The 14,934-nt window shown below is 34.7% G+C and overlaps 1 protein-coding gene across 6 annotated transcripts; it reads left to right on the top strand.

Moving 5' to 3' along the window:
• Nucleotides 1–5,257: 5,257 nt before the first annotated feature.
• On the top strand, nt 5,258–13,483 carry LOC130997504 (solute carrier family 40 member 3, chloroplastic). Of its 6 annotated transcripts, none has more exons than XM_057922835.1 (15): nt 5,313–5,671; nt 5,786–5,821; nt 5,912–6,110; nt 6,241–6,304; nt 6,808–6,932; nt 7,578–7,667; nt 7,746–7,922; nt 8,004–8,078; nt 8,176–8,277; nt 8,358–8,475; nt 8,561–8,707; nt 10,103–10,209; nt 10,294–10,407; nt 11,034–11,334; nt 12,599–13,483. In XM_057922835.1, the coding sequence occupies exons 1-14, from the start codon at nt 5,532–5,534 to the stop codon at nt 11,331–11,333; spliced, it is 1,794 nt and encodes a 597-aa protein (XP_057778818.1). In that variant the 5' UTR covers nt 5,313–5,531; the 3' UTR covers nt 11,334; nt 12,599–13,483. The 6 variants fall into 6 exon arrangements, with proteins under 6 accessions (XP_057778821.1, XP_057778819.1, XP_057778818.1 ...); XM_057922833.1 differs by having other exon boundaries at nt 5,783–5,821; XM_057922834.1 differs by having other exon boundaries at nt 5,783–5,821; nt 12,289–13,483.
• Nucleotides 13,484–14,934: the final 1,451 nt, after the last annotated feature.

Raw genomic sequence — 14,934 nt, 5'->3', positions numbered from 1 at the left:
AAGTCTGTACAATGTTGAAATTCCCGCTTCATTTCTTGAAACATCTTGTACTCATTTGTCATGTGAGGATATCCTCCAGCAAAGATAATACTATAATGCGGCCTAAATACATCCTTTCGCCACCTTCTCAGTATGTACCTTTCGTTCACATGTCGAATGTCTTTGTAAACTAAGACTTTCAACACATGCACACATAAAATACATTTAAAATCGATCGATACGCCACACTAAAAGTGTATTGTTTATGATATTGATTATGCATCATGAATAATTCCAGAGCATCATATCTCTCAACACCACTTACATCGTCTTCCCCAATAGTAGCAACCTCTTGGACATTGCAGTTGTCAATTAAACTCAATTCTTCTTTGAAAAGCTTATACACGTTCAATGTATAAACACGTGTCTTCCCATACATACTCTGAAGTAGCCTTCAATGTCATGTTTTTACTCTTAAAGTCAGCCTTCATCTCCTTTCGAATTTTGTCAGAAACAACAATCTCATATTGCTCAACAAATGTCTTCAAAGTACTCCTTGAATGGACATAACCATCAAAAAATGCATGCATCGACTCGCTTCTTTGAGTCGACACCATACCTATCCAAAATAAATGTACCTTAAGCCATGAATTTTGACTCGCTTATATTAAGGTAAATTGGGACCCAATTTTCATTTTCCGCATAGAGATCCCTAAGCCATCTGTTACTTTGTAGACCATGCTCTAAGAGGAATTCGGTCCACCTCCTTTCAAATTCTACAATGCTAAGGCTGTCATATATCACCGAGTAAAAATCAACTTTACATTTTTTGTAATTGGCAACACCATTGAACTTTTGAAGGACCTTCTAACAAATATGCCATAAGCAATAACGATGCATAGTGTTGAGCATAACTTCCCCAATAGCAAGTCGAGAATTATCGCATTGATCGATCAATATTGTTGTAGGATGAACGTCTCTCATTGCCTCCAACCAATTTTTGAAAAATCACTTAAGTGAATCTGCATGCTCATGCGTCAACAACATGCATCCTAATAGCATTGACTGATAATGATGATTAACTCCCACGACAATCGCCAAAGGCATCTCATATTAATTAACCAAGTAGGTTATGTCAAAGCTAACCACGTCATCGAAATCCTCATATGCAACTCTGCAACGAGGATGTATCCACATCAAATTTTGAAGCCTACATTGGTCGTCAATAGCTATCAAGTGAAAAAACCTTGCATCGCTAATTTGCAACCTCTGAAAAAACTTTTGAATAGCTTCTGCATCCCCTCACCAAGTCTCAATCTTCTACTCTGATCGATTAAGTTTCTACAATCCTTTTCAGTTGCTCCTACATTATCTTGACCACCCGACATAACTTGTAATAACTTAATATTTTTAGAAGATCTAACGCCTGCAATGTCTGTAGCTTCTAATTGCCTCTTCATGTTCAATGACAAATTTCTATGACCCGGCATGAAATCAGTCATACTCGGTACCAAATCGTGATTGTGCTCTAAGTGTACGGTAGACACCATATATTGACCAGTAGGCTGTCTGATAACATTAATAGGAGCGTGACAATCATTTTTCTTAGTTGATTTGTTTCTTAAACTCTCTCATGGAGGCCTTGTCGCATGCTATCACAGTATACTTCCCTATCCCCTTATTTCTACATAATACAGAAAAGCTTTGTACCTTTGCGCATGCTGTGTAGGCTTTGCAGAGGTTGTCTATGGTATTGAACAACATGCCAGATTTAAGCTCGTCTTGAACCATCTCATCAAATGCATCTTCAGTGGTTGCATCGCTACCATCATGCATGTGCTTATCAGATTCATTCAAATTTGGTACATCTGAATTCACATTTGTTGTGCTACCTGAACCAAAATCCACATATGACGTATCATCATCTGGTGAAGGTCCGAATATCTGACGCATAACTTCACTCGTGTTTGCCATCGGCGTTGAAGAGAAGTGGCTGAGTAACAGAGTAGGGAACGAATGGAAAAAGGTAAAGGACGCCTTTTTTTTTTTGCTATAGTTGTTATTCATGCAAGGAAGATGACTATGATTGAGTGAAAGTGGATGAAATTTGTTTCCTTCAAAATGTATATTTTATTTGTGGCATATATTCTTATTTTCTATAGACTTGATTTCTAAGAATTTTTTGCTATTATTATGAGTGAATAATATTTTCCATTCAAATATTTGTATAAAAAGTCTAAAATTCAAACATAAAAATAAAAACTGTAAGTGAATGACTATAATTATTTTAATTGGAAAAATGTAAAAATCGATGAAATAACTAAAAAAATCCACTATAGGACAATATATTATTTATAAATTAGAGAACTTGAAACAAAAATTACAAATAAAAGAAATTACATATAACTATAAGTTATCGAAAAAATCATAACAAATTAGTGAGATCGAAATAAAAATTCGAAAATATAAAGGAATGACTTCAATTGTTTTGAACAACGTCATACGTTGAGTTAGGGATCACTGACTCAATAAAAATATATTATAGGACAATATATGATAATAAATTAGTGAACTGATAATAATAATAATAATAATAATAATAATAATAATAATAATAATTATTATTATTATTATTATTATTATTATTATTATTATTATTATTATTATTATTAGGGCTGGGAATCGGGTCGGGATCGGGTACCCTACTCGAAAAAATCGGGTACCCGACCCCGAATAAGGTCGGAAACTGATACCCGACCCCGAACCCGATTTCGTAATCGGGTACCCTAATACCCGACTCGGGTACCCGAGTCGGGTATTCGGGTACCCTAAATTACCCGAATACATTGACATAGTGAAATTCAAGGACCAAATTCAATTATTCAAAGCAGCAAATTCAATGAGCAAATTCAGCCGAAATTCAACATTGACATAGTGAAATTCATGAAGGACCAAATTCAATTATTCAAAGCAGCAAATTCAATTATTCAACATTGACATAGGAAATTTGTATTAAAGAAGAAGAAGAAGAAGAAGAAGAAGAAGAAGAAGAAGAAGAACTGGTGTGACGGTTGTTGGAGCTCGGAGGCGGCACGGCTGTTGCAGGGCGACAAACTCGGCGGCGGCGGAACGACGGGAACGACATGGCGACTGGGCGAGGGTCGCGGTGGAACTGCGGGGGCTGGGAGCGAGTGGGCGATTGCGGGCGGACGAGGCGAGGAGAACGGCGATGGCGGGCGGGCGAGGCGAGGAGAACGACGACGACGGGCGGGCGAGGGGCGCCGCTGGGTCGCCGGATTTCTGGATTGAGAGGGGCGGCTCGGCGGAGTCCTAGGGCTGGAAGTCCAATTCAATTTAAACAGACTAATAGTACATCACAGTAAAAGTGTTACTTTTACACTTACACTTTTAGTTTCATATTTTTATTTAATTATATTTAACTAAATAATTTAAATATATTAAATAAAAAATCGGGTATTTCGGGTATACCCGATACCCGATTTTTTTGCACCCTAAATACCCGAACCCGATCCCGACCCCTAATTTTTCTGGTATAGGGTACCCGATACCCGATTTTTCGGGTCGGGTAATAGGGTACCCGATTACCCGAACCCTATCTTCCCAGCCCTAATAATAATAATAATAAATTACTATAGTTATGAAAATAATGGCATGCGTTGATCACATCGATCGATTGCTCGATGAAATTATGCTACAAGATATTAAATATAATAAATTAGTGAGCTTGAAAATAAAATGGAATGAACTATTATAATGGTTAATTATAATAATATCACGTGCTAGCTTCGTTCGTTGATTATTTCATATAAGTATAGGTTATCGAAAAAATCATAATAAATTAATGAGATCGAAATAAAATTCAACAATATAAAGGAATGACTTCAATTGTTTTGAACAACTTCATACGTTGATACAGGGATCGCTGACTCAGTAAAAATATATTATAGGACAATATATGATAATAAATTAGCAAACTCGAAATAATAATAATAATAATAATAATAATAATAATAATAATAATAATAATAATAATAATAATAATAATAAAATAAATAAATAAATAAAATCACTATAGTTCTAAAAATAATGGCATACGTTGAGCATATCGATCGATTGCTTAGTGAAATTATGCTATAGAATATTAGTATATTGCAATGCTAGTTACATTCTTTAATTATTTCATAAAAGGTTAACGAAAAATTCATATTCTTTATTAACGACATATAATTTAAGAAATATTAAAAAAATTCTAATCATTACATATAACAGCGCGGTGTGTAGGTAATACGTTGTGACGCTCGAAAAATCAACTTCGAAATTCTTCGTATTGTTAAATTTCGTAGTGAATTACATGTATGTCAGGGGCGGGGCTACGTCATCGTAGGTCTTGTGCGAATTCTAAAAATTTGTCGTCAATGTTCGACGATGGATTATAATCTGTCGTTAATGACTGACATATCTATGATTCTTTTCTCCCAAATGAAGTAACATGCATCGGTCTATAGTAGTATAGCTTGTTTATTTATTTTTAGATAGTAGTCCAAGTTTGAATTTTAATGCTTAATTCAAAGGTCAGTTTCTTAAAGTGAATTTTATATATAATGTTGTGTTTTAATGCCACCATTAACGAGCAAAATTGAGGTGCTTGCTGTTTGAGAATTTCATAATTTAATGTTTTGTTTATATTAAATTTTTTCTTAAGCACTTCACTTAGGAATTTCATTGAGCAGGTTGTGGGCATTGTATTTGACTGTGATTTGGTTAAGATTTCACCTTGTTGTTTGAAAGTGAAGACATGTGATGCAATCGAGATTTCGGTTATATAACCCTTGTAGATTATATGTTTTTGGATCTTATTCATAAACAAATGAAATATTGTAGAGAAAAACGTGAGAATATGTGTTCTTAAGATTCAGTTCGTGTAATTGAAGAAAGGCAGTAAGATTTTGAATTATTAAGGAAATATTATGAGAAATCATTTCCTTAATAATTACTATGGGTAATTGGGTAAATTGTAAATTCAATTAAAATAAAATTAATTTCTTAATTAATAAAAATATGTAAATTGACAAAAAGTCCAATTATGTGTCAAAATAAATGGGACGAATAGAAATATCTATTTATAGAGATATTATCTTATTTATTGTATAATTAAATTTCACAAATTAAAAAAATGAAAACCTGTTCAAATCTGAGTTCATAGCATGATATAAGCCCAAATAGCTATATTTATGTTTAGAAATTAAAATTAGAAAGCATAACATAACTAACGCAAATATTACCAAATTAACATCATATATTATCCACAAAAAAGCAAATTCTCTTAACGACTCTCTTTCAGAAAAAGAAAAAGCAAAGGATTTTCCACAGCTTGCAATTTTCTCACAACAGTTAAGCACGAAACCACAATCAGAAGTGACGGCGTAATCACAGGTTTCCTGGTTTCAATCTGTCAGCTGCATGAGTATTAATCGAGGAGAAGAAGTAGAATTAACTGTAGGAATCAAGGAAAATTTGGATTCAAGAGAAATATGGTTATCGGCGTGGTTGCCACTGCTCAGTCCGCCGTTGCGTTTGGCCGTCGACGGCTGCAAGCTATTGCTACGCCGTTTTCTCCTTGTATCAGGTTACGCTCTCGACGACGGCTGAATACATGTCTCATCCCTCATAGGTACATCCGCTTCGCTGCTATTGGAAAAACGTTTATTTTTTTCCCGTTGCAATTAGTTGATTGAATCTATGATGTTAGTTCTTTCTAATTCAGTTCATGTTTTACCTGAAGTAGTGAGACTCCGCCGTACAAAACTTGGAGGAAGAAAGTGTAAATTAGGCTGTTTCGTTGCTTCAAATTGGAAAAAAAAAAGTTGTTTACTGTTTCGTTTATTGTTATTTATTTATTATTTGCTTGCAGGCTTGACTCTTTTAGTTTAAGGTGTTCATTCACTGACACTGATGTCTGCAATTCTGTTGCTAATGATGAAGTCGATGAGGATCATACCACATCTCGTTGTTCAGTTCCAGTTGTTCATCTGAAATCTGATTGCATGGACGCAGAAGGACTTCATTTACTTGGTGTCAGTTTTGTAGATACTATATTGACAGCATTGCCTGTGAGTTTATAGTTTTGTATCATCTCACGTATCCCCATTTGTGAGATTCCTTCGTCTTCGGAAATAATGAAGTCTGCACTCTTATTTTGGTCTCTTATGTTGGTTGCGTTTCTCCTTGAGGGTCATATAGGTCTTGTCGGAAGAGGAGCAGAACACCCTTGCTTCAACTCCTGCTCATCCAGCTGGACTCTATGGTTAGTTTTCTCCTAAAGGAAATTAAAGTAACATGTGTTTGATGTGATGGTGACACATGTATTTATTAAGTTTAACATGTATTTCCATGTAAACATATTTTCCTATAGAAAGCTTTTGTGATCATAATTAGAATATATAATATTCTCTGGTCTATAAGATATTTGAGTAAATTGTTACAATTCAGTATTATAAAGATTAAAGGGACTGAAAACTTCCCTAGTGGCTAGGTTTCAGTAAGTGTTACCTGATCATGTCAATATTGTTGGACATGACATCACTGAACTGGCATGCCTTTCTAATCTGAAACTAGTAATTATTTCCAGAGCTTAGGAAGAAGCACAATCACAAATACCATTTCTCATTGATCCATGTAATAATTTTTACAATTCTTCAAAGTCTGGAGCTGACGTCTCATCATGTTCCTATTGATGAAAGCATCTAGCATATTATATTACTTATTTGTGTAATCCAATTTTCTAATGAAAGTTAAATTTGTAACTAGCTTTATACACTAGCTGCTTGGTCGGGAATTTGGTTGAACAGCTGTGGAATTTTGCTTGGCCTGCTACCATTGCATTGATTCATCCTAGTCTTCTTCCAGTGGCTGTCATGGGCTTCTTTGCGAAGGTATCTGTCCCTACAATCACTAGGTCTTTAAGATTAGGAGCCATGGAATTACCTATTGATCTGCAAGAATTTATGTTCTTTTCTAAGAATATTGGAAGGAGTTTTACTCATAGAGGATCATGATGATGTTAGTAGGTGGGTCTTGGATCCATCTAGAAGTTCTCTTGCAACTCCTTTATAATACCTATCTTTCCTATGAATTCCCTTACCCATTTCCCTTCCTTTCAAGCTATCTGGAAGTTCACCTGTGCCTAGAAAAGTTCTGGTCTTTTCATGGTTATTGGCATTGGTTAAGTTACTCACATTCGATGTGTTACAAAGACGCTTCACACACGTTTTTCTTTCCCCAATGGTGTTGTGTACATAGGAATCAGTATGAAGACCTAAAACTTGTCATTTTATGCTGCTCTCTCACACTTAGATTATGACATAGTGTTGAAAAATTGGGCGTAAAGTAGATTCTGCCACATTATTCAATGTTTTGTTGCAAAAAGGTTAAAGTGTTCTGGGAGGTTATCGTTCTGGCCTCTCCCTTTATAATATTTAACTCACCCTTTTCCTCGTAAATTCCATGTTTCTGTATATTACAAAAAGGAAAGAAAAGAAAAGGGAAAAAAATCTATTGAACCTTCTTTATCTTAACAGCTTGCTGTAATAGTTGGAGGGCCTTTGGTAGGGAAGCTGATGGACTACTTTCCAAGAGTGCCTGCATATAATTGTTTGACTGTTATCCAGGTATTTTCACTGGGAGTGCAAGAATGTTCAATTTCAATATTCAACCAAAAGTTATATTCTCATACTTATTCACTCCAGGTTGCTTCTCAATTGTTATCCGTTGGAATGATAATTAATGCCCATATTATACACCCCAATTCTGTGTCTCCTGTACTTCTCCAACCTTGGTTTGTTATGCTTGTAATAGCTCTGGCCATAGAGAGGCTCTCTGGACTAGCTCTAGGGGTTGCTATGGAGCGTGATTGGGTTGTTTTGGTATTTCCTTTTTCTTCTTTCCTAATTTAGAACCTCCTTTTAGTATTTTTCTCTCATTTTGTACTATTATATGATATTCAGTTAGCAGGAACAAATAGACCAGTTGCTCTCGCTCAAGCAAATGCAATGCTTAGTAGAATTGATCTACTCTGTGAGGTGATCATTAATGTCATAAAGCCCATTTTTAATTCTTTCACGAATTTATATTTTATTAGCGCTGGTACTTATAGCTTTCATATTCTTGTAATCACAGATTGCAGGAGCAGCATTATTTGGCATTTTATTATCTAAATATGAACCAGTGATGTGCTTGAAACTGGCAGCTAGCTTGATGATGTGTTCACTGCCCATTTTGGTAGTATGCAGCCTTTTTATCTCAGAGTGCTCGTTCCATCTAAAAGTTTATCAATTTCTGATGTTCTTGCTCTGTGACAGATTTTCCTCACATGGCTAACCAACAGGCTTTCAGCTGGAGTCCTCGCCCATGCCAAATGTCCACAAACTGGTTCTGGATGCTCACCTCCAGGATCTTCCCAGAAGACTGAAAATTTATGTAATCTCAGATTCTCAATGATCTTTAATCTCAATTTCTCAATTATGTTCTATTGTATTCTCTGATTCACCTTTCTTCTGCACAGTGACAGTAGGTATAGATGCTATAAAGCATGGATGGTTTGAATACATTCAGCAGCCTGTTCTGCCGGCAAGCCTGGCCTATGTTTCACTCTTCTTCAACGTCGCTCTTGCTCCTGGCAGCCTAATGACTGCTTTCTTAACACATCATGGTATTGTCCAGACTCTTTGGATTTTGCAAATAGCTGGATGAGTAGCATCTGTTGGGACTGATTTAGAAGCAACTTATTAATGCATGGCCATGTCAGTATAGTATGATTTAATTTTTATCTTTAATCCCTGAATAGTTATTTGACTGAATAATTCTGCCCTTCTTGTAATTTTTATCTAATTCATATCCCCCATTTTGAGTCCAATTCAGATACATTATTTTTTATTTTATTTTTTATGTGAATTCAGATACATTATTGATTCCTTTTCTTCCACCAACTAATTTGTGTCTTGTCTGATGCTCGTTTGGTTACCCGGCTTCTTGTTGATGTGAACATTTAGTTTGCAAAAATCCTAGACACTTATAAATTCCTGTTGTAAAAGGGCGAAACATAACCTGGTGATCCACTGCTTCCACTAGCAGATACAAGAGACTCTGAACAAACATGCAATACTATTTGGTTCTATTAGAGTTACATACCTATACTGTGAAAAAAGAAAAAGAAGCAAAATTGATGTTTATCCTCATGTCTTAAGTCAGCTTCCTCTTGAATGTTACGGAGCCTAAAATCTATCTGCCTTTGTTCTTCAAATTTTTCTGTGGAAGACTAACTACATGTAAATTTTATCTTAGAATCTATTCCAGAAGTGGTTGGGATGAGGGATTTGCTCATTAAATACATAAATTGGAGAATTGAGGTTAAGTAGGGACCTAACAGATCAAATTGAATTCTTTGTTTTATTCTGTGACTTGTGATGATATGAATAGATTTGATAGAAAATGATTGCTATGAATCTACTTGGCCTTTTTTCTTTGAACTGGAACTCGAAAATTTCTTTATTATGTTGCAAGATGGAATTACTAAATGAGCATACTTCTTGCTTTCTAGAATCAATACAAATCTTGTTGAGTCTGAATGCTGGAAGTTTTTTATGGAATATGACAATATATTGTACTTTTATGTCATAGAGTATAAGAGATGAAATGACAGAATGGGTTGGGCATTTAGAGGCCTTTAATGTACATATTTAAGTGATATAATCTTTCTTTTATGTTCTCATCATGGTTAAGGAACCAAGTAGGTGATATATTCAATCAATGACAAATGATTTTGTATGCTATTTCTATTAGATTAACAATGTGTTTGTTGTCAAAGAAATGGATCGATGTTATGACATAGAAATCTCTACTGATGTTCTCCGCATTGTTTTTATAAATCGAGAAAGATATGACGCATTTTTAGATCACCTAATTTGCATGCATGTGCTCTGATCTCTCCAGTTCTTTGTACTAATTCTTTTCTCTCTGAAAAATATGAAATTTAATGTTTACGACAACATTTTTCCCTTTCTAGTGGAACTCTATCTTTGTATTCATGTGGTTGTTAACTCTACAGGTCTGAATCCGTCAATTATTGGAGCCTTCAGTGGATTATGTGCTTTCATGGGTGTCACAGCAACCTTTGTGTCTGCGAAAATGGTCAACCAACTTGGCATTCTGAAGGTTTCTTTCTTTAAGTGTTTTTTGTTGATAGATCTTCTGTTCTTGTTGCTAATCTTTGGTCCTAATGTTAATCTTTTATGCCAGGCTGGAGCAGCCGGTCTTATCTTTCAGGCTTCACTTCTTACCATAGCAGTTGGAGTATATTGGAGTGGTTCTTTTTCTCACAAGATTCCGCTCATGTTGTTTTTGTGTTTAGTTGTAAGTTTCTTCCCTGTTTTCATCTAAAACTTGAAAAGATATTCACAAGAAATGGATGCATTTAAAGTTGTGTTCACCAAATCACTAAGTGCCAGCCAATTAAAACGCCACATTGCCAAAAAAAAATGCAGACTTCTTAGTAGATTTTATTTCAGATATTTGCATAGAATACAATAGCACTAGTGTTTGACATATTAATCATAACGCATGTGTTTTTGTGACTCAGAGTCATGCAATATGGGGGTGCATATTTGTATAGGATTGTGTTGTCTTAAATGCTTGTAAAACCACTACCTTATAGATACTTGTAAAATAAAACATGGTTATCTATTTATCATGTTTTGCTTGTCTTAATCTTAAATACTTTAAAAGCCCATGTGTACTTGAGTCAGTATGATGTGTGGTGTGCATGAACATTCTCTAATCTGTCAAATATGTTTGACCTGTCTCTGTTACATGTTCTATATGTAATTATTTATTCTTTATGATAAGAATAAGCTTGAGATTTTATCAATGTCTTGTGTATGCATATTATAGTTATGTTGTAACTATAATGCAAGCTATCTTAGAGCTTCATTTGCAACTCGCTGTAAGTACTCATATACTAAAATATTTTGTATCGACAGGTATTGTCTAGATTGGGGCACATGTTGTATGATGTTATAGGGGCGCAGATTTTACAAACTGGGATCCCTGCCTCTAAAGCAAATCTTATTGGAACAACTGAAATTTCATTTGCTAGTCTGGCAGAGTCGATTATGCTAGGTGTTGCCATAATTGCAAATGATGTTTCACAATTTGGATTTCTGGTGATGCTGTCTCTTCTGTCAGTAGTTGGAGCAGCTTGTTTATACTGTAGATGGCTGAAGAAACCAACTGACATTCAACGAGATCTTTTTTCTTTTGAGATGCTGCAGTCTTCATAATGTAAGTAGAGAAGTTTATGTTCCTAGTGCTTTATTTTGATTGGTTGTTTTTGTGCTGATAACTTGCCAAGAAGTTCTATCGTACCGAAAATGTCAACTTGGGATGATGATTGTCTAACAAAGCAATAGGAGGAACAAATATACATAAAATATGGTTCATATGCGCCAGATAGTTAATGAGTGTTGGATTGGAATGGTGTTTTCAAAGCAAAAAAATGATGGAGTGTTTGGAAAAACTTTGTTTGCAGAAAATCTGGTTTTATATGCTCCAGGTATTCATTTTAACGACATGGGTTATAACTGTCACCTACTATCGGTGATCATCTTATCTTCTTGAGTAAAAATTCTCACAGTTGAACTTTAATAGTTGGTATTAAAGAAATTCGCCTTTGAAGACAAGGCATAGTTTGTTTCAAATTCCAGAAATCAGAATCCAGAATGAAGACTTGGTTAAGAAAATGACTTTATGACGAGATTCTTGTTTCTGTTAGTTTCTTGAATTCATTTAAGAGGTTCCATTTTAAATAAAGTCCGTTTGATTAAATAAAAGGATGTCTGTTGGTTTGATGATCGAGTTAAGGACCAAAAGTGAGTAAAAAAAGATTGTTTAGTTGATTTAAAAGAGTTGAACAAGAGCTAGGAGTGAAATTTCCTATAATAATAATTATTATTCTACTAATGAGAGATCCAGAAATCATGCTAATGAGACCTCATAATCGTTCTCTCCTAATCAAAGGATTTCCCTTAAGATCATTCGTCCTGCATGAGTAGACTTGCTGGACCTAGTGCCATGTGTATCTAAATTATTACTTTTTCTGCCTCTCCGATCCATTTTACATGTTTTTGAAGTTGGATATTCTTTCCTATGATTGTTTGGGGTTATGATATTTCATGTTGCGGACTGGATAATGATATCAAGGATAAAGATTGCAGTTTTGTCTGTTTCTGGATCCAGGAAACCAGTAAAACCATCACAAATTTCTAAGCTTAGCATCCCTTATCATTTTGGACTGTGGTACTCGATCTAGGAGGCATTGGAGGAACAAAGCAAGTAAATAATGATGATGAAATCTCGCCTGATCCACTAGCTGCTTGAAAAACCAATCAAATAATTTAGCATTGTAGTTGAAAATTTGACTTTTATAAGTTGCAGTTTATACTTTATATTCTCTAGAACTAAATTACTAATTTTTTTGTTGAGTAAATAGTTTTGCATATTTCCTAGAGATTGTATACTGATTCTTTTTTTCACTATTGTACCTCAGCTGCAGAGCTAACTTCAGCAACTGAAATGAAAACGTGACTTAATATATGTGGGGCCATGATCTCTAACTTGCTAGAAGCCAAGTATAATTTTCCTTTCTCATGGTGTACGTACATGATAGCGCATCAGACGGCAATGAAGTATGATACCGATCAGAATAGTCTTTTTTCTATAGACAGGCTGTAAATACATGCACATACTTTCTAATCAATTGTTCATGAAGTGTAATATCCTTTTGCTAAGCATCTCCTCTTCTGCATCTGGAGACCACTACATGAGTGAGTGGCTGCTTGAGGCCTTTCCGTATTAACTGCTCCCCCTGAGAAGAGCTATGGTGCAATAATTTAGAAGCTTAACAATGGCCTGTTGCTGAAGGACATGTATCAGCAATCACGAAAATACACTGTACCATATATATCACATTCATTTATTTTGGTACGTTTTTGATGGTCTGCTTGCCTGATGGATGGTCCCTTTTATTGTTGCTCTTGTCTTTTCATCTGTTTGGTAGACCTATATTCAGGGCATGCCGAATAATTCGCTGTTGTTAAATGCGAGTGAGCGAGATGGATACAAAATGATGGAAACTTATTGAATGTCAGTACTGAATATAGATATTTGATGATTGCTTCTTGAAGTGACACTGCAGCTTTGTTAAAGAAAGCCGAACCACAGGGCACCGATGAATTAAAAGTTAATCGAGTGGCGGAACAGTGCTTCCGGGAGGTTCAGCTTGTGTTCACTGGCCATGGACCACCAATTTGCTGTCAAACAATAACTGTAATAATCTTTTCTCTCCCTTGTATATGCATGAGCTGTAACATCTGCTTTGATGATCTTTATCTGTGGAGATTTGAAAGGTGCTTCAACGAGTACGTTTTGTGGATGGGGTCCTCTTATGCAATGCTGTTAAAATCTTTATTAGGGGCAACTGAATTTACTTCCTCGTGTGGAAAGAAGAAAAAATGAAATTTGTCAGTGCTGTTAGTTAGGACACAGGTCCATAATTCTGTGGTGTAGTGAAATGCGTTAGGCTGATAACTATTAGTCGTAGAATTTATGATTGTGTGGTAAAGTTGAAAGCTACAGAAGAGAGTGTCAGTTATAACTTTCTTTATATGTGTGTATTTTGGACTCTGTAAAATTATTTCGCATTTGCTAAGTATTGACATCTTGTTACTTTTGTGACTTGTCGAATGCGTGGAGTTAAAGGATATTATTCAGCTATGGATATTTGAAATATATATCCAAGTAATTCATTGAGATTGTGGGAAACTGGGAATGTTATTTTTATGCAATAGAATTTGATATCAAGAAAATTGAGTTTCAAATTTTTTCCCAATATTTTCACATGAATCTTAATGGCCAAATGTGGTAAAACATCTATACGTTATTATTTATTTTTTTTCTCATAATAAATTGACAATCAAAGAATATATACCTCTCTGATTGATAAATTTATCATGAAAAAATGAAGGATAATAAAATATTCTTCCTTTAAATGTTTTATTTATTTTTCCTCATTTTTCATAAAAGAAAATTTCATCATTTCTCCTTCATTCTTTCGCTCTAACCAGTGATAATATTGTCACTCCAAGCACACTAAACGTTTTAAATTTTTGAACGTACTTCTATATATCCGAGTCTATCATATTGAATTTTTTAAATGTGATTTATCTATTATAGTTTACTCGTTGTGTGGTAAAATATAGTTATCGGAACTAATTATATAGTCATTCCGCGCACGTGCGATTGCAAAATTCACATACGAGGAGTATTTGTTAGCAATAGTTTATTTGTAAAAAATTATCTGGTCGACACAAAATTGGAACAACAAAGATTTACTATATTACATAAATTATAAACTTAAATGTCTCTTATTGCACTTTGTACTGTCTAGACATAAAAAAGAGTTAATTGCATATAATATCACGAACTTTGTTTGAAATTCATTTTCTCCACGATCTTTAAAAAATTCATTTTTTATCAAATACTTTGACATTTGTTCAATTTTCCAACGATTTTTTTTCCCGATGACCGAAAAAATGACATAGCAGTGACGTGGATTTAATTTTACACGTGACACTGACGTGGAATATATATAAATTTTAAATTACACATATAATATTAAATCATACTTCCTTCGTCCCACGAAGCATGACACAGTTTCCTTTTTGGTCTGTCCCACGAAGCATGACACGTTTCTAAAAATGGCAAAAAATTTACCCTTCATTCACATTTTCACATTTTCATCTACCACACTTAACACACAAAATACCAATTTCTTAATTTCCGTGCCAAAAAGAAGTGTGTCATGCTTTATGGGACGGAGGGTGT

The sequence above is a fragment of the Salvia miltiorrhiza genome, chromosome 8 (genome assembly GCF_028751815.1).
Source record: "Salvia miltiorrhiza cultivar Shanhuang (shh) chromosome 8, IMPLAD_Smil_shh, whole genome shotgun sequence".
NCBI lineage: Eukaryota > Viridiplantae > Streptophyta > Magnoliopsida > Lamiales > Lamiaceae > Salvia > Salvia miltiorrhiza.
This window is presented reverse-complemented; position numbering and strand designations above follow the sequence as displayed.

Excerpts from the sequence above, each read along its gene's own strand:
- LOC130997504 (XM_057922833.1), top strand. The coding sequence starts at position 5,532 with ATGGTTATCGGCGTGGTTGCCACTGCTCAGTCCGCCGTTGCGTTTGGC. Across the intron at positions 7,923-8,003 it reads AGCGTGATTGGGTTGTTTTG|TTAGCAGGAACAAATAGACC; the intron begins GTATTTCCTTTT and ends TATGATATTCAG. Across the intron at positions 8,708-10,102 it reads TGCTTTCTTAACACATCATG|GTCTGAATCCGTCAATTATT; the intron begins GTATTGTCCAGA and ends TTAACTCTACAG.